Here is a 24,853-nt window from a genome sequence, read left to right as displayed (position 1 = left end):
CTCTCCCCAACCCCTGCAGATCCCTAAGGTCTGTAAATGTCTCACACTGAAAGATAATATGGGCTAAGGCTATTTCCACAAATCCAAAGGCCGTCATTATGAGCTGCCCGGTAGAATATGTGCTCATCATTGCACCTTTTAAAGTTTGAAACCACAAGGATCTGAATTTAAAAGGTGAAATTATGATCACCTTTTACAAATTGTGCCATTTAAAATGCGACATAACACCCGGATTTTTGGGCCTCAAGCAGCAAAATCCTAATGTTCTGCTATTTACCGCGCATTTCCCCCCAGTACATTTTGGCAGGTATGATGTGCCAAAATTCACCTGAAGAAAATTATACAGATGCGGTAATTACTGCGAAACTCATGATACCGGTCTCTGTACTAATATGTGGGGATCTGAAAACAAATAGCCTTCTCGTGACGAGGGCCACTCTTTTACAGCATCATAGCTATATTAAATTCCTCATTGATGTGAGCGGGGACATGCCCATCCTTAATTTCAAATTCAATTTCGCAAGTTCAGTGGTAGGCACAGCCAATCAATATAATTGAACCCCCTCTTTTAAATCCATTGGCAAATAATGAAATGTAGAAGCCAGACCTCAAAAGAAGATTTAAACAGAAGTCTGAGTAAAATGCCAAATGCTTTCTGAATTAAAAATGGGGAAATGTGAGCAGAGCATTTTGTACATCAGCCCCAATTAACCCATTGCTACATAAGGTTTTGTATCACATTAGATGAAAGAGGTGACATAGCAAGTTATCCATCTAGAGCCTTCAGTGGGGTTGTTGGGAGTAATGAGACTGCTCCAAGCCACGTTTTCTCCCCAGTTCTGTAAGTAGTTCGGCTGGGCTCCTCAAACTATAGTTCTGTCCCAATGGGAAATCACCTTTCCGATGCACGCTATTACTCCTGCTGCCATAGAAGAATAACCATATGCATTATAGACATTAGCGGGCATATTTATAATTGTCAATCTCATACAGGCCACTGGTTTAAGATGGCAGACCAGTTTCCTAATTCACATGATAAGTAACTCAGACACCTAAACACATTTATTGTTTCACGTATCGTCCTGTTACACAACCAACCAAGATTCCTAGTTACCTGTCACCATCCCAGGAACATAACCTTTCTTTTAGTAGTATTGACAGTTAGATGGCTGTTCCTTGTATAAGTATGTGCAGCGTGCAATTGAGTTGGAGGTCTGTCTTGTCAATTGCAGCTGCACCGTTGTTATGCACAGATGGACTATCTTCACACTCAAGAGATAATCTTACCATATAACAGAACAAACTGGGCAGCACTCTTCTCAAGTCCTTCGACTAACATTTCACCCACACTTCTCACTCTTGCCACCATGCTCTAGATCTTCTCCCATGCATCTCCGACAAAACTAATCCCCATTCTGAAATCAGCCAACTGCTCATGTGCTCCATCCGATCCGTTCACCCACCGAATCATCAAGCCGTTAGACCTCTCCTATTATGTGCTGTCCTACGCGATCGCTCTCTTTGGTCACTTTTTCAACTCACTGATCTATTCCCTCGCTTCAAATCTGGAACGGTTCTTCCTATTAAGAAACATCACTGATCCTTCATCTCAGCTAAGTATTGTATTGTTATACTGTCCATGTCTCTACTTCTATTCTTTTCTAATATCCTCAAATGCCACCACATCTAACCTCTTTCCTCACTGCACACAGCCTACTTGGCTCCTTTCAACCTGGTTTTAGGGCACTTTATGCCACAGAAATGGCCCTGACACATGTATTTAGCTTCTTAACCCTTGCGTAAAACTGTCACCTTTCTTCCGTTCTCATACTTCTCGACCACTCTTAAACATCTGTTATGCTCAATTATCTCGCTCTGCTACCCACCCTAGCACATTTTGGAGTCACAGACTCCACCATCAGCTGGTGTTCATCTTATGCCTGTGACCATCCCTCCTCAGTGCTTTTATGCTTCTCGCTCTCCACTCTCCCACCCATCTGGTTGGATCCAGCAGAGCTCAGCCCTGGGTCCTCTCCTCTTCTCAACACTTCTTCCTATGGTAATAGTTCGTCTTTTGGGTTGTCCTATCACTTCTATATAGATAATGTTAACATTGTTCTATTATGTCTTGCTCTAACTCTCTAGGCAGGGATCTTCAGCTGCCTAATAGCAATCTGACACTGGGTGGCAACCCGCTTTCCTATGTTGAACTCTTCCAAAATGAAAATAATCAAATTTCCACTCACATTTGCACCTGCCTCCCAAACCTGCCACATACATTCCCCCAGACACCGTGCTCTCAAGGAACACCTCATCCAAAAGGAAAAGTTTTAACTAATCTCAGCTCAACCATAATCTACCACTACAGTTCTGTACGTATGATAAATGTATGTATTGTTCTTTTACTGTTCAAACTCCATTCACCCAAACATATTGTTTCGCTGTGTAGTTCGCCCACACTTGCTAATGTCCAAATGGGCCGTGAGATTATGTTTCTGTATACCGCATTTCTAGTTGAAATGCTTTGTTATATGTCACTGAATAATTGAAAGAAAGGAAAACACCGCCCTCCTGCAGACCTTTGCCTGTAGTTAATCTAGGTGAGGCTCTGTCATGATCCGCTCTACAGTCGGCCAGATGTCCAAACGCCACATCTGAATATGTGTCAGAATTTCCTTCGAAACACCCAAATTCTATGCCTTTGTCACAACATCTGTGTTGGTATTTTGGAGATCTACAAAGGCCATATCTAATTTATTGTTACGTAGGTTACAGTATTTATCCCAGACATAATACTCAATTTAAACTTAATCCATTCCATACAACAAGCTTAATTTCGGCAATATTGACCATAAAAAGCAAATGATGCAATACATACTTAGTCAAAAGTTAAACAGTAATAACATTTTATCAAGAGAAAATATAAAAAAATGGCAAAATACATTTTAAAATTGATCACATATCATTACAATGAAATGTCACAATGTTAGGATAATTTAAAACGGAATTGGAAAGATTAAAAGGTTAAAATCAGTTTGATTAAAAAAATACAATAGAAAATATTTTAAAGTTGCTAGGGTGAGTCTAACAGCACCCTATGCCTGAGCCACATACCGTTAAGAAAACGAGACACTGCAAAGACTATAGGGGGTGGGTGTCTGATCTCAATATTCTATATACCCCTAGAAACGTAATCATAGATTGAATAATACTTACAAAAACCTGCTTGAACACCATGGATAATATCTTTGTAATAATCCAACTCCGAATCTACAGCATTGCAATCAGTCAGGCTGATCATTAATGCAGAATGTATGCCCTGGTTGCTCCCAACTAAATACGTGGTAAGAAATTGGGATGTAACAATCATCAATTGTCTTGAAAAGAAAACTGGAACACAATTTAACATCACATTTTTACATAGACATGATGATCCCACCAGGAACAGAGCATTATGCTATTTCAAGCCAGGTAAACATTCCTCAATCTTGTTTAAAGTAGCTTGTCCATCACTCCACTGCTCTCATTATTGACTCAAAAGTGGTCTTATAAGGAAGAAAAAATATTTTACTTCCAAAACACTTGTCCATTCTTTCCTTACTGGACCCATCTGTCGCTAATATGCAGAAAAGCATTTGGTGTCCCATTTTTATTATATTGGTCATAAATTACTATTGAAATTAAAAATACCCGTTTTTTTGTAGGCCAACAAACTTATATAACTACTTTTTTCTTTCATCAAGGTCCCCATATCACCTATTATCAACACATACAATATCGACACAAACAACTATGGTCAAGTTTAACAGAATGACATTCATATCAAACCAACCTCCTCCCTAGTCCGAGACTATGTCTGCCAATCGTATGAGGAATATTCCCCTAAAAAATGACATCTTGAATGTCTACTACTGATGTCACCATCAATAATCGACCCTTAGAGAATATATTTATGTGTAATATGAAAAGGCAGATACCATTTTTTGATCTATGAGTCTATTATAACCTAATAACAGAATTAATTGATTAATCCAATCCAAGCTTGTTCCTATCTGAAAAATCCAATTGTACAAAATTAAGATTATTACTACTTTATTTAGATGCGTTGATCTTAAATGCAATCACATATCTCTATAATAAAGAATTAGCAGAACACTATTCGATCAGTAATAGCCTTAAGGAAGGTAATACAAGTTTAGCCAAAAACATATCATTTACAGGGGCTCCATTTAATATAATCAAAAATTCCTTTAACAAGGTTTTCCAATTATTTCACCCCTGAGAGAGGAAATTTAGGATAAATAGTGTGGTATCACATACCTCATTTGTATTGTACCATCCGCAAACATCATGGAAACAGTTAAAAAAATACTAAATTGCAATTAAAAACTCTAAACTTAAGACCATTTTGGTTCAACAGATTCATTTTCACTTTCTAATCCTCAGTAGATCTAGAAGAACGTAAATATAAATCAAAGTAAAACTTACCTCATTACCTATGTTAAGTGAAATTGTGCCAACTGTGTTAAACTACTCACTGATGACCTTTCTGTGCTCCAAAGGGCAGAAAGTCAAGGAGACTACAAATCCTCAGTCCACCAGGTATCCAGGAGCATAGCAAGTTAAATTGGTGAAAAAAGGAAACATACATTCTAGAAACAAAATCCTACATTCCTTCAATCCTACATTCATTCACCTCAGCAATATTTCATCTTATGATCCTGGAGTACAAGTCTGTCAACTAAAGCACTCCATACATTCAGTGCATGCTAGTGTTCAACTCAGGCAAATGTTTTCTTGAAGCGTTCAGTTGTCAGCAGTTTTCTGAAAAGGAGGTAGGTAAGTTCGGTTCTGTAAATGGGTGAAGCATGTTCTAAATACTGGTACCCTTCATTTTTGGGACCACCCCCTAATCCGGTCCACCTGTATTTGTTTTTGTGTACTATTTTAGAGTCGTCTGCCAAGAATGTTCTGGCGGGCATGTAGTGGGGGCTGGGGAAGGGGGCAGGGGGTGAGTTTCTGCAGATAGCTCTGTCCTTTGAAAAAAATACCATTTGGCCCCATATGCATGGGGGAAGACTGTTTTGACTTTGACAATTGCTTCCATTGGGAGACAGTGGAGTGTTTCTAGTGCAGGTCAGAGTGATCGTGCTGTCACAGGTTGTAGGCACAGCCAGATTGGGAACAGCAACCAGCCCTGGCAATATGCTGGACAGACCCGGTAGCGGGGGAGGATGGGAGGTGCCAGTGAGAAGAACTGCTCCTGCTGCACCGCTCCTGCTTTTATTCCAGGGGGCCATATTCCAGCACTGATGCAAAACTGAACTCCAGTAACAAAACCGGCCCCTCGGGTCCAAATCCGGCTGCAACCCTTTCGGCCCACCAGGAAAACGCTATGGGGCAGATTTACAAGCCCCATGCGCCTCATTTACGCCGCCGTTGCGTCACTTTTGTGACGCAGCGGCGGCGCAAATCCTGCTCCATGGTGCGGGGGTACTTACAACGTGAAGCATCTGGGAGATGCATCACGTAGTAATGCCCTGCGCCACATGTAGGCGTTCCTGTGCAGGAACGCCTCCTAAAAGTGGCTGAGTGAAATCTACAAGATTTCACTCAGTCACTTTTAGGCCCATGCTGCGTCAAAACCCTGCGCCTGCCTGAAGCAGGCGTAAGGATTGACGCAGCATTGACTGGATAGGGCCCCCAGAGCATTGCTGGAGCTGCGTCGCACTTGTGACGCAACTCCAGCAATGCGTCACTTTTACGGCACAGATGCGTGACGCATCTGTGCCGTTTTTGCCCCATGGTGCACCGCATTGTAAATGCGGCGCATCCATGATGGCGGAGCTGTGGCGCACAATAACTGGCGCATCCCTGCTGATTTGCAGGGATGCGGCAGTTATTTTAAATATGCCCCTTTGTGCCTACTACGGCAAATCCGGCCATGGTTGTAGGTCCATCTAACAGCCTGATTCTGAACTTGTTGCATCCAGTATGTTAACCTTTTAGGAGAGGGGTCTCCAACCTTTTCTGTAATAGGAGCTACCTTTGCTCAATGAAAATCATTCAGAGCTACTAATATTATTAGTGTTGGAATAATGACCACATCAAACAAGATTACATTGGCGGTCACCATGTGCAAGATTACCGGCAGTGGACACTTCAGTGCAGTGTTGTCAGCAGTGATCACTTCAGTGTATCAGGCAGAGTTGGCAAAAGCAATGGCAAAAAGACTTTGTCAATTTGAAATGCTTTTACATAGGTAATACATAGCAGCAATTCCCCTGGCACCAAGGTAATGATATTAGAAAAAGTCCCCCTAATGCCACTGATTTCTCACTTAAATATCAGCTTCAAATATATTTTGGAAATTCAACCATTTTTTTCCAAACATTCGCTTATGAGGTCTGATGCACACATTTTCATCTCAGATGCACACTTTTCAGTTTTTGTGTACCTAAAATAATTCTGCACTGTGTCTGTGAGGGTGGGGGAGAAATGGCTACGGGAGGGTGTAAAATGAACACGAGGAGGGTGGAGGGAAACGGTGAAGCCTCACGGGAATGAGTGGGGGCGAATGGCAAAGCAACAAGATGGGGGGGGGGGGGTTGGTTTAACACCAAAGCAACACCGAGGTGGCTCGAAAGCGACAGGGGAGGAGGGCTCGAGGCGATGAGAAACCTACAGTGTGAGGAGAGGGCTGGCTGCCACATGATTTCATTGGTATCTGTTCTGTAGCGATGAGCCTTGTGATACACTCCTCCTTTCTATTCTCCTTACTCAGATCTGCTTTCTGGGAATAGTACTAAGTACTTTTTTATGGCTGTACTGTATTAAGTAATAAATGCCAATAAAATGTGTTATAAAAATAGAAAGCAACAGGGGGAGGGCGGAAGAGAAAGCAATACAGGGTTTGGGGGAAAGCAACATGAAGTGTGCAGGTGGGAGAAAGCAATGGGGAGAAGCACACAGGCGAGCGCAAGGGAGACCAGGGCAGGGAGAAGCATTTGTCAACAGAGAGCAACATGAACTGCAGGGGGAGATATGTGCACAAGAGAGACAGCTCGAAAACACATGCACTCTGGTTGAGTGCTTCACTCAAAAGAAAAAAGTAGTGATTGGAAAGCAAGCATTGGAAACAGCGAAGCCGGACAATCAAAGGGGTTGTAAATGCTCTATATGTGGGACACTTATCATGTCAACACAAGACTGACAAGTTGGGGCACGAATAAGAAGCAGGCAAATGAGAGTTACAAGGAGAATCAACCAATAGTAAACAATGGTGGGTCTCTAAGTCACTCTATGTTTTTGGTAAGCTACAATATGCCTCTAACAAACAGCACATGAGCTGCCTATTAGCCTCAACCTAAGAACCTTTTCAGTTCGCAAAGCTGGCAACATTTTACAAAACATTTTGAAAGGTTACAAAGTGTTTGACATCCCTAGTTTGCGTACCGCTAAACATAACATAATATGATGAGAAGATCCTGATTGGTTGTTGTGGAGTAAATTGTGATTTTTCATATGTTGATGTGGCTGCGGTGGAAGGTTTGCGATCCGTATACAGTTGGGGAGGATTTAAGGGCGAGGTGTGGATTTGTTTAAGAGAGGGGTAATAACTATCTGTCTCTGATAATCAAAAACCATCCCTTTGAGAAGAGAGGAGTTTAAAATGTCCACACTTTCAGTAGCTAATGTTGTTATGCCTTTCTTGACTTATAAATCTGGATACGGCCCAAAAAAGGCTCTTAAATGGTTTCCTTTTGATTGCTTGCTCCAAGACCATGTTCCTTTCCATCCTCTTGACGGTTGTTGGGGCCATAATGAGATAAGAAGAAACGTCAAATGCTATAGTTAATATTCTAATGTAGCTGAATAGGTCCTCACAGATTTTTTATTTTTTAAACAAATTGAATGTCATATGATCTTCACACAGCTAGTAGGACAGCCTAAGCAATCAGTAAAACGGACAAAGCATGCACAACATAGGTCGAGGAGGTCCAGATCCATGCCAGATGGTTTTCAGCATGTCCGAAGGAGCTACATATACATATGACAATATATATCCTGTACATTGTCATTGGTTGTCCTAAACATCTGGCTTGGGTTCAACCTTCTTAGACCTATGTTGAACACCAATGATGAAAACAAAAGAAGAGCAGTAAATGTGACTTCGAGGATTTCAGCAAAGACTTTGAGAAGGTCCAATAGACATAAGTAAGCTGAGTACACGTTATGTAGTTGCCAATAGTTTAGTGAGTAAGTGGACATTAAGATGCCTTTCAGTGTCACTGATCTGTCGGACACTCTACCACTTATTCCCTTGGCTGGTTGGCCACTGAGTACTGAGATACAGTACTGCATGATAAGCGTGCTGGGATCTGCCTACCTGGGAGCCAAACGTCTGTTGTTACTTTACCGCTCATAGGTCCTCATGGTAACCTCCATGCATGCTTACCTTCTGCTTTTTCTTGCTGCTTGACAGGGTCTTTGGCTTCGCCATAGTGTCCACGTCGGTGTTAAATATGCTGATCCCCTCAGCTGCCAAGGTGCATTATGGGTGTGTGATCTGTGTACGGATACTCCAAGGCCTAGTGGAGGTAAGTGCGCATGGGGTTCAGCGGAGGGTCAGATATAAGGGCTCTAGCCGCTGTTTGAGACACATCAATCATCATAATCATGTAATAGTTATTTCACGTCATTTAAGGATGTTGTCATACTCCCCTGTAGGGAAATAAACATGTTTCTGGTATCTTCGTAACACATAGAGGATGGGCCACATACACATGAGTGGGCCTCTTGTATTGCCTGAAGCCCTTTCTCTGAGTGTGCCATACTTCTGACTGCCCTCTGCCAAGGAATGAGGTTGAGATCCTCATTTTTGCCAGCTCTAGGATCACCATATACCGTGCCCAGAGCTTACCTCCAGAGATATATATATATCATAGAGACTGAGGGTTCCCACAGTCTTGCTCTTCATTGTCATAAACACTTGCACAGGAAGTTGTCAGAGATCTGAAGTATATAGGATGATTGGATAATCTCACTAGGTTAGTTGCTTGGATTGTCTCACTAGAACTGGAATAGGCGCAGGTATCACAGGTGGGCCTGCCCCATCCTACATAAAATGCACTTTATATTCCAATTGGTTCTAAAATTTACTTGAGCCAAACGTCCTCTTATCCTCCCTCATCACTGCAAAGGCTGGAGCTTCCTTACCTGCGAAATTCCAGGTTGGTATTGCCTATTTTTAGGGCTGTTTTAGATTCTCAGTAAAGACCTGGTATCCACCCACTGATAAACTTGAAACGCACCAAACACAATTGGGAGGTGAGTTGGGGGTAAGCATGAATGGCATCCATCAAAAACATCAAAAAGTACTTCCTCAAAAAAGATTGTGCCTGGTAATATCGAATCCCTAATATCGACTGCACAGAATCTCGTTGCAACAATACTGAAGGGCAAAATATAAAAATGTAAGTGCACAGAAGGAGGTACGATTTTTTTAACTCCACATCTACATACCAGAGTATTGATATATGGAGTTTGGGATAGAAAATGTATAGAAACTTACCTTTTGATATTTGGTCCTGTGATATTGCTGTAAAGATATTCTATCCCTTTGATATTCGTGATTCAATATTCCCAGCCTAAACCCTCAAAAACAGTATTCATCAAATGGTACTCCCCCAAAAAAGTACTCATCAAACGCCTTCTTCAGAAATAGTACTCATCAAATGGTGCTTAGTCATAGACAGGAATTCACCAAACAATACTTCCTGACAAACAGTGTTTTTCAAACAGTACTCCATCCAAAACAGTACTCTTCATTCAAGTCAACAAATTTGCATCTGTATCTTACTACTTCATTATAATGTTAAAATTGCTTCTTAACAAATGTCAGCCTCTTTCACTTTCTGTTAGAATTGGGAATTTTAAGTTGCCAGTGGTATACACCCCGTCCAAGTAGGGATCCTTCCTTCTAATCAGAATTAATAAAGTACACACCTAAGTTTGCCTGTGCTCACCCTCTGGCATTTTGGTACAGAGCAGTCAGGCTAAACTACAGAGGTAATGTATAAAGCATTTGTGCACACAGACGGTAACACAGTGAAGACACCACAAAAAGACTCCACATCAGTTTATGTTATGTTATGTTATTTGCACTTATAGAGCGCACGGTACCCTGGGATGTTCTGGCGCTAAGTACTGGTTACCTGGAAAAGTTGAGTGTATGCTACTGAGAAAAGGGCCACGTCTTCAAGCCCTTACGGAAGGAGAGGAGGTCCGGGGCATTCCAGAGCTGAAAAGTTCAGAAGATTAGCAAATATTAATGTACTCAAAATAAGACCAAAACGACAAAAAACTCCAACATACAGACATCAAGATATCATTAAAAATAGGTGTAAATTGGTTCAGTTCATAAACATATATGATGCGTCACTTTTGTTGCAAAGTACTTGGGATGCGTCTACATTACTGATGAAAAACACACACAGGGGAGGTGAGGCGTTGGAAACACAGCAACGTGTCGGTTCCTTACTCTCAGGGAAGGTGATGCATCAGTTCCTTGATCGCAGGGAAGGTGATGCATCGGTTCCTTACAGCTAGGCAGGGAGGTGATGCGTTGGTTCCTTACTGTGAGAGGAGGTGATGCAGCGGTTTCTTTTTTTTTTTAATTCTTTTTATTGAAACGTATACTTGGTCCACCGATACAGTCAATAAGCAACAATCAAACCTGCTTCGGCAATTACAGGAGGGGGTATACATATTTCATTCATATGTCCGGGTCGTTGATACAACATCCTATGCACCTAGAGGCACTTTCCGGTTCTTCCCCTTTCACTCCCCCGGTCAGGTCCTGTAATTCTCCCACGGACTCCAGATTTTCCCCATTTTGTATGTGTATGCCCGTAACCTCAGACATCACCCTGGCTATTCCTGCCCAGTATTGCTGAAGCATCTGTTTCTTACTGCGAGGGGAGGTGATGCATCGAAATCCGGCCACTCGAACTCAGTTCCTTACTGCAGAGTTTCGTTGATGCAGATTTGACACACAGGTGCGATGTGTGTCGATGCTGTGGTGATTCAGGCACTGTGTCGATTTCTGCAGCCACAGACAGGTGATGTGTTGATTCTTCTAGGAGCACAGCAGAGCCTGTTGTAGCAGGTGGCTCGGACTTAGGAGACTCGTTGCTCGGGATTCGACTGGGTGCTTCTTCGGGCCGCAACCAGGCACGGCGTTGATATTTTCAACCGCACAGCAGCAAGGCATGGAAATTCTTCCCGCACAACAGTGGTGCGTTGGAAAAAAATGTGCTGGAAGGGCAATGCATGGATTTTCAGATACAGGAGCAGCAAATCAACCTCCAAGGACCCAGAAGTAGAATTTGCACCACAAGGCATGTCAGAATTCCGAGCAGTGGAGTTCAAGGATGCTGCAGGTGAAGTCTTTTGCCCCTGAGACTTCATAACAGGGAGCCAGCTCTACATCAAGCCCTTGGATAATCTTCTTAAGCAGGATACAGCAAAGTAAAAGTACATTCCTTTCCACTGTCCACAGACAGAAGCAGACAAACAGAAGCAGCAACTGTGGGCCAACCCCAGCACAGCAATACACAACAAAAGGGGCAGTACAACTCCTGTCAGCTCTTCTTCTTGGCAGGGTCCTCTTAGTCCAGAAGTGTTCTAAAAGTCTGGAGTTTTAGGTCCAATTTGACCCTTCTGGCCTTTGAAGTTGGTACACTTTAAAGAAAGTTTCTCTTACACATAAGAACCAGATCTGTCTTCCCTGGTCCAGCAACACCACAGGAGGTGGAGACAGCATTGTGAAAGGCAGCCACAGCCTATTCAGGCATTAGTGACAATTCCTACCACCATTCTAGCTCAGGAAGACCCATCAGGATATGCAGGACACACCTCAGCTCCCTTTGTGTGACTTTCTAGAGTGAACGCACAAACCAGCCCCTGTCAGCTAAAAACAGATATTGATACCACAGGAAGACAGAGACACAGGATAGTTAGACAAGAAAATGACCACTTTCTAACAGTGGCCTTTTCAAACAAGTAATTTAAAAACTACCTCCACTAAAAGATGTATCTTTAAAATCTGAGTCCAGGGAACTTAAACTCAAATTCTCTGTCACTTCTCATTTGAAAGTTACATTTGTAAGATGTTTCGTAGCAGCTCCAAAATAACCTATGGGAGAGAGATGGGAGAGAGGTACCTTGGGCCTACCGTAGGGATTTTCCGTGTAGTAAAAGGGAAGGGTATGGACTGGCATGTGGGTGCACTTGCCAGGTCGACGGGGCAGTTTAAAACTATGGGGCCGATTAGGATCGCGGACTGACTTGAGTCCGTCCGCGACCCCTGAGGAGGAGGGAACGTCCGCATGGGCTGCGGCGTTCCCTCCGAGCAGATTAGGATGTGACCGCCAGGGTGGCGGTCATATCCTCTATCTTTAACATTGCGGCGGATGCAGCTTCAAGCTGCACCCACCGCAGTGTTAAAAATGCATGCATCGCATTTGCATGCACAAAGCAGCAGGCACTGCGCAGTGCCTGCCACTTTGTGCATGCAAATGCAGGGGGGTACCATAGGTACCCCCCATGTGCACCCCCCACCCCCCTTTCCCCCAGGGGGTCCGCAACGGGCCCCGAAGTGAAAGTCCGTATGCTTTTCCACGGCGGAAAAGCCGCCGCGGAAAAGCATGTATTCACCACCATCCTAATATGGCTGGTGGTGTCTGATAGACACCGCCAGCCATGTTAGAGCTTTTCAGCCGCGGTCGGAAGGCGACCACGGCGGAAAAGCTGCGGACGGAATTCCAGACCCACCAGCCATCCTAATTTGGCGGTGGGTCTTTGGAGGCTCCGCATCCTCCGGGCCGGCGGAAGCTGCTGCCGGCCCGGAGGATGCGGAAAAACCGCAATCATAATCGGCCCCTATGTGTGCAGACACTGCAGTGGCAGTTCTGAGACACATTTGAAAGCCTACTTGTGGGGGGGGCACAATCAGTGCTGCAGATCCACTAGTAGCATTTGATATACAGCTCTGGGCACACTCAGTGCACTTTACCAGGGACTTACCAGTAAATCAAACAATCATGGAGAATCAATCAGAATCACGTTTTACACAAGGAGCACTTGCACTTTAGCACTGATCAGCAGTGATGAAGTGCCCAGAGCCCCTAAACCAGCAAAAACGAAGTCTAGCACACAGTCTAAAATACAGGGGTTAGAGACAAAAAGACAGGGGGAACCGCACCATGGATGCCAGGTCTAACACTTTCCTTCTAAAAAGCAGTAGTTAAGGTCCTAATATTGAATTAATAGAGGAAATAGAAATAGTGAATACACTTATAAACATTGTTTAAAGGTAAGTATTCATGAAATTCAATCCTCTCTTGTCTTGACTTAGGCAACCTGCAGTATCTCAGTAGAGTATATTTTTGTTAAGTTGCAGATAGCCCAAAATTCAACAGTACCTCTAATTTTAGAGCTTCTTTAGTGTACTTACGCAGCCCTTCATCTAGTTGGACCTTCATTGTCTTGTAATGTCGAATATTCAATAGGCAATTGCTCAAAAGTGACCCTTTAATCTTCAAGAAAAATGTTACCCTTCCCATCTCCATAGCTTCCTGCGATCTTAATCTTCTCCCATATCCACAGAACTAGAGCAGAATGTTTAGTGGATGCAAAGGACCTAATTCCCTAGATTTACACCAATGAAAAATACTTAGGGGGATATTCTCAAGAACTTGTGATAATTACCGCAAATATAGCTTAACGCAACATTGCACATCACAGTATATCGCGGGAAAATAACGCTATGTTAAGAGGTTATTCACAACACGGTGGTACAATGCGATAGGCTCACAAGAACGCGTTAAAACCAACTCGATGCCGAAAAAACGTAAAACACCAGCCCGAAAATAGTAGCAATGAGGCCAATTGCAAAACAAACATCAGTGATAACCAGCGACAGGCCTGCCATTCCCACGCGTCATGCGGGAAAGTGCACCATAAAAGCAAATTTAAAAAATGGTGAGATGACAATATATGAGCACAACCCCACAGCCGTGACGTAGAACAAATGACCATCGTCCTGCATCAGATAGGCATCTCCTCACAAACAGCCCCAATGTACATTGACATCCATCCTGTATGTAAACTACGCAATGCGGAAACCTACATGGAACACACTGTGAAACTGCATCTCCCCTTCACATTGCAGAGGGACAATCAACACCTCCTGCATATATATGTGCCATGTCCATGACCAAACAATAATGAAAGCATGGACTAATGTAGGGGCAGTGACTCCCCCTTACGTGCATGTTGCCCATGTCGTAGGATTTGAGTCACAGGGTGCATCCCTGCATCATGGCGGCACATATCAGAGCCCAAAAGAAGCCCTGTTGTCACTTGTAGGCCAAAAATGACAGGCAAAATGGAATGAATTGGGACACATGTGAAACGCTGAAGCGTGTGATACCGTACCAATTGTGACACAAAGAACTGTCAGTTTGAATACGTGACACCCAAACAGCCTCACTGCACAGAGGTGACACATCCACCATCCATCAACAAATTCCAAAATTGCTAGCAAAACATGTCGCACCCACACTTGTCTGTGTGAAGTGCCTGTACAGATGAGTGACATGCATGCAGGGAATGTGTCTTGGAATGCATATTTTTGCACATGCTGTGCCTGTGGTTATTCATCTTACTGTTCCATGATTGCTAAGGACTGTCACAATGCGACGTCAACATGAGAAGAAACTGTCAATGATGGTGTTCCTATGGGCTATTCCTGCTGCGGCGGCCGTGGGGTGTGGTCCACCTGCCTCATCATCATCATCTTCGTCAGGTGCATCTGGCACTCGTATCCATGGGGCATTGATGCGTACACATACGTTGTGCAACACACAACATGCAACGTTCATCTTGCACATGATGTCTGGGCTGTACAGGAGCCTTCCAACTGTGATGTCCAGGCACCTGAAACGTGACTTCAACACGCCAGATGTGTGCTCCACGATGCCCCTGGTGCGTTTGTGGGCCAAATTGTACTGCCTCTGGGCCTGTGTATTCGGGGTTCGGAGGGGTGTCATCATCCAAGCGCAGAGTGCATATCCTTGATCACCTGTGACATTGCAGGGAGACATGAGTCAAGACTACGTACTGCATGATGTGTTGGCAGGCTCACTGGTTCATTGGTGTGTGATATGTGTGACTTAGTGATTCCTGTTTGACATGAACTGCTTGTTGCAAATGAGCGGCATCAATGTGTATTACGTAGCCTCACTGCTGCTCCTCCCTCCCCCCCGAGCATAGTCACTAGTGTGTGCAGCTGGGTTGCATCACTTGCACCCCTACGGCACACCATTGTCATGCTTGTCTGCGCATTTCCACAAGCCCGACTAGTACACTGTGATGATATGTGTTAAAGGTGGCTGGCCACATGTGTGTAGGCCCATTGTTAGGACAGGGCTGACACAGATGTGGAGCACCTGCCTGGCTGAACTCGCCATGCGGTCGAGGGTGGACATGTGGCGCATGCTGCATTAATAGTGACACACACAACAGTTGGCATGTGTGATCCCTGACCCAGAGCGGGCGTGCCCTCCCTCATGTACCCCTTCAGCCGAGCCCGCACTCCGGGGACATGCCACACTGCAACATTGTCCATTGCGGGACTGGTGGCCCAGACACTACAACAGAGACACACGCATCAGTCACTTCCTTGGCAAGTCCTAAACTTGACCACACCCAGCTCCACGTGTGGAGGAGCCACACCCATACGCTATACAGTTGTATGCCTGTCCACTCAGGGAAGTACGACACAGCCACATGTCCCAGGTCTACCCCACTGCCTGCGGTGACATGGTTGCTCCCGCTGTACACAGCACAATGTAATGTGGTATAGCCCGGGACCTGCATACATACATATTGACCACACGGACACACTGAGTGAGTTTGTGGAACTGGCTACGGGCATGTGCGCCCGACCCCTTTTATTGCCAGGGTCACATGTCCAGTGACGCCTGTGCTGGATGGGTGTTGGGCAGTGTAAGTCACCCCTCAGGGGTTTGTTGGTGCTGGCAACAACCACAACAGTGAAAAGTGTGCCTTTCGTTTGGGATGAAAATTGCCAAGAGATTTTCAAATGGATTAAATCTCAACTTGTTGGGGAGAGCATTCTCAAACCTTTCGATCCCAACAAGGAGTGTGTGGTGACTGTTGATGCTAGTGGTTTTGGTCTTGGGGCTGTCCTCACTCAAAAGAACGGACAAGTTGACAACACTATCGCATATGCCTCCAGAGTACTACGTGGAGCAGAAGTTAACTTCTCTGTTATTGAGAAGGAGCTTTTGGCCTGTTGGTGGGCGGTCAGGAAGTTCAATCCCTATCTCTGGGGTAGTCATTTCACTATTTGTACTGATCACAGCCCACTGGTTTCTATTTTGTCCGGAGAAAAAATCAAGGAACACACCCCTAGAATCGCGAGGCTGTCCACCAAACTTCTTCAGTATGACTTTAAGGTTGTTTATCTGCCAGGCTCAAGGAATGTCAGAGCCGACTATTTTTCTCGTTTTCCATTAGCTGATAATGAATCAGAAGTTGAAAAGGATGAAGACCATGAGGACTGTTTTGTCGCGGGTCTGGATCTTGAGGGCATGTGTGCAATTAGTGAGAGTGAGTGGAAAAGAGAGTTGTTGAAAGATGCTATTCTTCTACGAGTTGTTGACTATCTGAAGTCTGGTTGGCCCAAGGAGAAGAATGTTACTGGGGTCTTTCAAACTTTTGTCAAAGTTGCTGACGAGCTCACTGTTGAGGATGGCATTCTCATGCGGTGTGGGAGGCTCATCCCTCCTGAAAGCCTGCGGAAGCGTCTGGTCGATGGTGCACATGAAGGGCATTTAGGGAAGACCTTCACCAAACGCAGGTTGAGAGATGTGTTCTGGTGGCCGCAGATGGACGTGTGCGTTGATTCCTTGATTGACAACTGTGTAATTTGCAAGTCCTCAGATAAAAGTCATAAGATTAGGTCTCCTCCCATGGAGCCTGTCCAATTTCCGGAAAGGGCGTGGGAAAAGATTGGGATTGATTTGGTCGGTCCTTTTTACCTTTTACCTTCATGTTCCCGTTTTGCCATAGTTGCCATTGATTACTACTCAAAATGGCCAGAAATTCGTTTTGTCAGTGAAGCCTCCTCTGCAAGTGTAATTTCTTTTTTGAAAGATATCTTTTTGAGAGAGGGGTTTCCTTCTGTTGTCATGACCGACAATGGTGTCCAATTTGTCAGTTGTGAGTTTGAATCTTTTCTCAAACAAGGTGGAGTGACACACAAGAAAAGTTCCCTTTACCACCCCCAGGCCAATGGCCTTGTGGAGAGGATGAACCGTGTTCTCAACAACTGCATCCAGTGGGCCATTGCTAACAAGTGTGTAGTTGAGAATGCTGTGCGTTCCATGTTGTGGTTTTATCGTACCACAGCCCATTCTTCTACTGGGGTTTCCCCTTTTGAGCTTCTGAGAGGCAGGAAACCCTCCACCAAAATTTGTCCGGGTTGGATGTCCAAGTGGGTAAAAATGAATGTTATGGATGGAGTTGATGTTTTTGTCAGAGACAATGTGTCCGAGGCTCAGAAGAAACAAAAGTCCTATTTTGATGAAAGGAAGAGATCTGTTGCCCATGACTTCTGTGTTGGTGATGTGGTTCGAATTAAAAATCCTGTCCATGTTACCAAAGGTAGGAGCAAATTTTCTCAACCTGTTGTGGTTGACAAGATCTGTGGTAATGCTGTACGGGTTAACAATAAGGATTGGTGGAACGTCTGCAAAATTATTAAAGTCAGTAATGATGATGCTCATGCTGGTGTTTCTCAGCCTGATCCCTGCTCTGTTCCAAGTAACAAACATTCTGGTACTGTTGTTATTGATAGTAATAGTGGAGATGTTGTTGATGCTTCTGTTCCTGGACCTCGCAGGAGTCATAGAGTGTGTAAGATTCCTGCCAGGTTCAGATAATCTGCTGCTGCTGTTCTGTTTTTCCCTTTTACCAGTTATGCTCTTCTTCCTCCACTGTCATTCTTTTCCTTCTTCCTTTTCTTTTCTTTTCTTTTCTTTTCTCTTCTTTTCTCTTCTTCTTCTTCCTCTCCTAGTACGGACGTTTCTTCTTTTGTTTTTACAGAAAAGAGGATAATGTAGTATTCTCTGTTTTGTGCCTTCCTGGCACCTGTAGTTAGAACCTTTATGTACCTATGTTCTATGGCTCTGTAGTAGAATGTTGCCTTCTGGCAGTTGATAGCCTTTGCCTGGTTCCTGTCGCTGTGCTTCTCCTAAGCTGAATAAACCTAATCTACAAGCCTAACTGATGTGCTGTCTTCTTCAATACTACAAAAATTCCATGACTTGAGGTGCACAGAGTTAGTGGCCCGGATGCACACCGCCACAGGACAGTGACTTGCGCTGCACTGAGGTAGGGCCACGCGGGCTGAGCGGGTCCTCATCGATGTCCAAGTTGAATGTCATGGAGGGTTGCGGGGGACAGTGGACGGTGTCCTTCCAGGGCATGATGCAGAGGGCAGAAGCAAGCAGAAACAGGCATCTGGCGGACTAGAATGCTACAGACTCTTCTTTATCACCATGTCAGTATCAGCTACATGATGATGAAGACAACCCCCAGCCCATGGACTCAGATGCCACCAAAGTTCAACCAAAGGGTCCCCATGAGTTTCGGGCACATACTTAGTGGCGCCAGAGCTGAAAGAGGATGCAGCTGCGGTGAGGCCTGTAGAAGAACATAAACTCTGCCATGGAAGGTGCAAGACTCAGTTCCAATGGTGTGACCTACTCCACCGCAGTGTGTGCCGGACGCAGCGGTTAGCAGTCGCCCACAGCCATGTGTCATAGGACTGCGATGCACAGAGTCAGTGGCACGAGTGCAGTTGTTGGTAGTGTCACATCACCTCTGTAACGGAGAGCCTTTTCCCCTCCGTACTGAAGCGCATCTTTCTCTTACTCCTCTCCTTGCGTACTCTGACATAAACACTGCCATGAAGTAATCAAGACTCAGTTCCAAATGTGTGACCTAGTTGACCGCAGTGTAGGCCAGAGGCAGCGGTCACCGCAGGTCAACCGCTGTCCAGCAATCTCCTCCTGGATCTCTAACACACGACGTTGGAATGACATGTAGAGAAGATTTGTGGCTGACGGAGGTAGTGGCACCAGATCTGAGCGGGTGTGCAGCCTGCGACCATGCCGTGTCCTATCTGATATGGACTGCATTGGATTGGTGTGAGGCTTGCAGAACCGCATTGTAGGCCGAAGGCTAAAGTCAGCAAGGGCCCATATGTGCTTGGAATGCTATGCAGAGTTGGTGGCACCATGTCGAAGGGAGTATAGTGACATACAATCAGCCTTAAATATGGATTATGCCAAATCAAGTCTCAGTTCCAAATGTGTGGCCTACTAGTCCACTGTGTCAGCCTGTGGAGTACGTCAACGAGAAAGGAGTACTGCAGGCCTGTGACGCGGAGGCTGTGATGGTTTGAGGAGGCTGCCAAGGTTGCGGGCATCGGAGCTTGCACCGGCACGTGGTGGGCCCTCTGTGACCCACGCCGGTGTCAGCAGGTGAGCAGTGATGACTGGATGCGCAGGGGGGGCAAGAAGTGTTCGGGGACCAGCAGCCTGGGGTGTAGCAGGCACACAGGATCGCAGGCAACACCGCTCACGGCAACGGTGTCGGCCTCATGGCGGAGTGAGAGACGCAGCCCTGGCAGAGACGTTGGGCATTCTGGAAGAGAACTACGCTCAGAGCTAGGTGCTTTTTATTCACACCTCTTCGTTAGCCTGGCGTACGCCAGGCCAGCCCACTCTGCACATGCTTACAGGGGGGACGTAACAAGCAACATTTCCGCGGTCTCCCCCACTGGCTTGGGTGACATGTGGACACTGTCCACTGCACTCCATACACCAGCAGTGTATGTCAACATGGATATGTGTGTGGTTTGCATACTGCAGTCTGTCCAGCACATCCACGCCACACTTGGCATTGTGTACATTCTCATTCATGGGTCACTTGCCTCCGCACATGCCTGGTTCCCACCTCTACCCACATTCTGCTAATGTGTGGCTGAGGTGCTATGCCGTTGATGGCTTGTGTACATGGCTAGCCCAGGTTCTCACAGTAAGTTGTGCTGTCATGTCTGGTGGGTGGGCATGTTGTTTGGCATGTTGTATGTGACTTTGTGACATGTGCATTCCCAGAGTTGTGAATTGCATGATTGTGGATTTGAGGTGTGTGGTGTGTTCATTTAGTACTTACCAACGAGCAGTGCATTTCTGTAGGTGCCAGCCTGGAAGCGCTGGTTGATGATGGACTGTTGGAAGACTGGCTCAAATTAAGCAGTGACTCTTGGTATATGGTTGTGGGATGGCATGCATCTATGTGAGAGCATTGTGTGTATTGCTTTTATTGTTTTGTTTTATACAAAATCAATAACATTTGGTTATTAAGAAAATGAAATCAAATTACATTGAAAAGAGTACATTCAAGCAGTACTTTCTCACAAACAATATCCATCAAAGCAAACCTTGCTCACAAACAGTGAGTCCTTCCTTACAGTATAACCTGGTATAAGACAAATAACACCCATCACATATCATATTCACTGCCCTTTTTAGTCAGAATGTTTTAGCCAGAGAGGGCTGGATGTCTCTGGTTTACAGTCTTTATTTTCAGCGACCAGTGGTTACAGAACCTTCCACCTTTATGGCTCTGGCCTTCGGTCCAAGTGGCCTCTGAGGCATTCACACTTGCCTGGGGCCTTCGGGTCTCCCATTGCCCGGTCTGCAATCCGGGTAGTAATCCCATGCCCAGAGACACTGGACCCAGAGCTTTGAGGTAGAAGTGAGCTGCAGCGCCCAACTCCCGCCGCCCCTCTCCTGCACAGCAGCAGGAGCAGCAAACACTCCCTGCAGCCCCCCTCACCGTGCAGCTCCCGCCAACCCTCTCATGCACAACAGCAGGAGCAGCAAACACTCCCTGCAGCCCCTCTCACCGTGCAGCTCCTGCTGCCCCTCTCCTGCACAGCAGCAGGAGCAGCAAACACTCCCTGCAGCCCCCCTCACCGTACAGCTCCTGCTGCCCCTCTCCTGCACAACAGCAGACGCAGCAAACACTCCCTGCATCCCCCCTCACCATGCAGCTCCCGCCGCCCCTCTCCTGCACAACAGCAGGAGCAGCAAACACTCCCTGCAGCCCCCCTCACCGTGCAGCTCCAACCGCCCCTCTCCTGCACAACAGCAGGAGCAGCACACACTCCCTGCAGCCCCCCTCACCGTGCAGCTCCCGACGCCCCTCTCCTGCACAGCAGCGGGAGCAGAAAACACTCCCTGCAGCCCCCTCACCGTGCAGCTCAAGATGCACCTCTCCTGCACAGCAGCGGGAGCAGCAAACACTCCCTCCAGGCCCCCTCACCGTGCAGCTGCCACCGCCCCTCTCCTGCACAACAGCGGGAGCAGCAAAGGCTTCCTGCAGCCCCCCCTCACCGTGAAGCTCCCGCCGCCCCTCTCCTGCACAGCAGCTGGAGCAGCAAACGCTCCCTGCAGCCCCCCTCACCGTGCACCTCACGACGCCCCTCTCCTGCACAGCAGCGGGAGCAGCAAACACTCCCTGCAGCCCCCTCACCGTGCAGCTCCCGCCGCCCCTCTACTGCACAGCAGCAGGAGCAGAAAACACTCCCTGCAGCCCCCTCACCGTGCAGCTCCCGCCGCCCCTCTCCTGCACAGCAACGGGAGCAGCAAACACTCCCTGCAGCCCCCCTCACCGTGCAGCTCCTGCCGCCCCTCTACTGCACAACAGCGGGAGCAGCAAACACTCCCTGCAGCCCCCCTCACCGTGCAGCTCCCGCCGCCCCTCTCCTGCACAGCAGCGGGAGCAGCAAACACTCCCTGCAGCCCCCTCACCGTGCAGCTCCCGCCGCCCCTCTCCTGCACAGCAGCAGGAGCAGCAAACACTCCCTGCTGCCCCCTCACCGTGCAGTTCCCGCCGCCCCTCTCCTGCACACCAGCAGGAGCAGCAAACACTCCCTGCAGCCCCCCCACCGTGCAGCTCCCGCCCCCCCTCTCCTGCACAGCAGCAGGAGCAGCAAACACTTCCTGCAGCCCCCTCACCGTGCAGCTCCCGCTGCCCCTCTCCTGCACAGCAGCAGGAGCAGCAAACACTCCCTGCAGCCCCCTCACCGTGCAGCTCCCGCCGCCCCTCGCCTGCACAACAGTGGGAGCAGCAAACACTTCCTGCAGCCCCCTTCACCGTGCAGCTCCCGCCGCCCCTCTCCTGCACAGCAGCGGGAGCAGCAAACACTCCCTGCAGCCCCCCTCACCGTGCAGCTCCCGACGCCCCTCTACTGCACAGCAGCAGGAGCAGCAAACACTCCCTGCAGCCCCCTCACCGTGCAGCTCCCGCTGCCCCTCTCCTGCACAGCAGCAGGAGCAGCAAACACTCCCTGCAGCCCCCCTCACCGTGCAGCTCCTGCCGCCCCTCTCCTGCACAACAGCAGGAGCAGCAAACACTCCCTGCAGCCCCCCTCACCGTGCAGCTCCTGCCGCCCCTCTCCTGCACAACAGCAGGAGCAGCAAACACTCCCTGCAGCCCCCCTCACCGTGCAGCTCCAACCGCCCCTCTCCTGCACAACAGCGGGAGCAGCCAACACATTCCTTGCAACCCCCCTCACCGTGCAGCTCCCGAAGCCCCTCTCCTGCACACCAGCGGGAGCAGCAAACACTCCCTGCAGCACCCTCACCGTGCAGCTCCAGACGCCCCTCTCCTGCACAGCAGCGGGACCAGCAAACACTCCCTGCAGCCCCCCTCACCGTGCAGCTCTCGCCGCCCCTCTCCTGCACAGCAGCTGGAGCAGCAAACGCTCCCTGCAGCCCCCCTCACCGTGCAGCTCCAGACGCCCCTCTCCTGCACAGCAGCGGGAGCAGCAAACACTCCCTGAAGCCCCCCTCACCGTGCAGCTCCCGCCGCCCCTCTCCTGCACAACAGCGGGAGCAGCAAACGCTTCCTGCAGCCCCCCTCACCGTGAAGCTCCCGCCGCCCCTCTCCTGCACAGCAGCTGGAGCAGCAAACGCTCCCTGCAGCCCCCCTCACCGTGCAGCTCCCGACGCCCCTCTCCTGCACAGCAGCGGGAGCAGCAAACACTCCCTGCAGCCCCCTCACCATGCAGCTCCCGTCGCCGCTCTCCTGCACAGCAGCAGGAGCAGCAAACACTCCCTGCAGCCCCCTCACCAGCTCCAGCCGCCCCTCTCCTGCACAGCAGCGGGAGCAGCAAACACTCCTTGCAGCACCCTCACCGTGCAACTCCCCCGACCCTCTCCTGCACAGCGGCGGGAGCAGCAAACACTCCCTGCAGCCCCCCTCACTGTGCAGCTCCTGCCGCCCCTCTACTGCACAACAGCGGGAGCAGCAAACACTCCCTGCAGCCCCCCTCACCGTGCAGCTCCCGCCGTCCCTCTCCTGCACAGCAGCAGGAGCAGCAAACACTCCCTGCAGCCCCCTCACCGTGCAGCTCCCACCGCCCCTCTCCTGCACAGCAGCAGGAGCAGCAAACACTCCCTGCAGCCCCCTCACCGTGCAGCTCCCACCGCCCCTCTCCTGCACAGCAGCAGGAGCAGCAAACACTCCCTGCAGCCCCCTCACCGTGCAGCTCCCGCCGCCCCTCTCCTGCACAGCAGCAGGAGCAGCAAACACTCCCTGCAGCCCCCACACCGTGCTGCTCCCGCCGCCCCTCTCTTGCACAGCAGCAGGAGCAGCAAACACTTCCTGCAGCCCCCTCACCGTGCAGCTCCCGCCGCCCCTCTCCTGCACAGCAGCAGGAGCAGTAAACACTCCCTGCAGCCCCCTCACCGTGCAGCTCCCGCCGCCCCTCTCCTGCACAACAGCGGGAGCAGCAAACACTCCCTGCAGCCCCCTTCACCGTGCAGCTCCCGCCGCCCCTCTCCTGCACAGCAGCGGGAGCAGCAAACACTCCCTGCAGCCCCCCTCACCGTGCAGCTCCCGCCGCCCCTCTCCTGCACAACAGCAGGAGCAGCAAACACTCCCTGCAGCCCCCTTCACCGTGCAGCTCCCGCCGCCCCTCTCCTGCACAGCAGCGGGAGCAGCAAACACTCCCTGCAGCCCCCCTCACCGTGCAGCTCCCGACGCCCCTCCACTGCACAGCAGCAGGAGCAGCAAACACTCCCTGCAGCCCACTCACCGTGCAGCTCCCGCTGCCCCTCTCCTGCACAGCAGCAGGAGCAGAAAACACTCCCTGCAGCCCCCCTCACCGTGCAGCTCCCGCCGCCCCTCTCCTGCACAACAGCAGGAGCAGCAAACACTCCCTGCAGCCCCCTCACCCTGCAGCTCCCGCCGCCCCTCTCCTGCACAACAGCAGGAGCAGTAAATACTCCCTGCAGCCCCCCTCACCATGCAGCTCCAACCGCCCCTCTCCTGCACAACAGCGGGAGCAGCAAACACTCCCTGCAGCCCCCCTCACCGTGCAGCTCCCAACGCCCCTCTCCTGCACAGCAGCAGGAGCAGCAAACACTCCCTGCAGCCCCTTCACCGTGCAGCTCCAGACGCCCCTCTCCTGCACAGCGTCGGGACCAGCAAACACTCCCTGCAGCCCCCTCACCGTGCAGCTCCCGTCGCCCCTCTCCTGCACAACAACGGGAGCAGCAAACGCTCCCTGCAGCCCCCCTCACCGTGCAGCTCCCGACGCCCCTCTCCTGCACAGTAGCGGGAGCAGCAAACATTCCCCGCAGCCCCCTCACCGTGCAGCTCCCGCCGCCCTTCTCCTTCA

At 48.6% G+C, this 24,853-nt stretch overlaps 1 protein-coding gene across 1 annotated transcript in view; it reads left to right on the top strand.

Annotated features, from left to right (window-relative positions):
• Nucleotides 1-24,853, top strand: part of SLC17A7 (solute carrier family 17 member 7) — a 386,211-nt gene that overhangs the window by 282,839 nt on the left and 78,519 nt on the right. Inside the window, exon 4 of the mRNA XM_078650978.1 lies at nt 8,486-8,600. Coding sequence (XP_078507104.1) covers nt 8,486-8,600 — 115 coding nt within the window. The remainder of the gene's footprint in view (nt 1-8,485; nt 8,601-24,853) is intronic.

This window comes from Lissotriton helveticus, chromosome 7, assembly GCF_964261635.1.
Source record: "Lissotriton helveticus chromosome 7, aLisHel1.1, whole genome shotgun sequence".
Taxonomy (NCBI): domain Eukaryota; kingdom Metazoa; phylum Chordata; class Amphibia; order Caudata; family Salamandridae; genus Lissotriton; species Lissotriton helveticus.
Note: the sequence above shows the minus strand (reverse complement) of the source record. Positions and strands in the feature narration are given on the sequence as shown.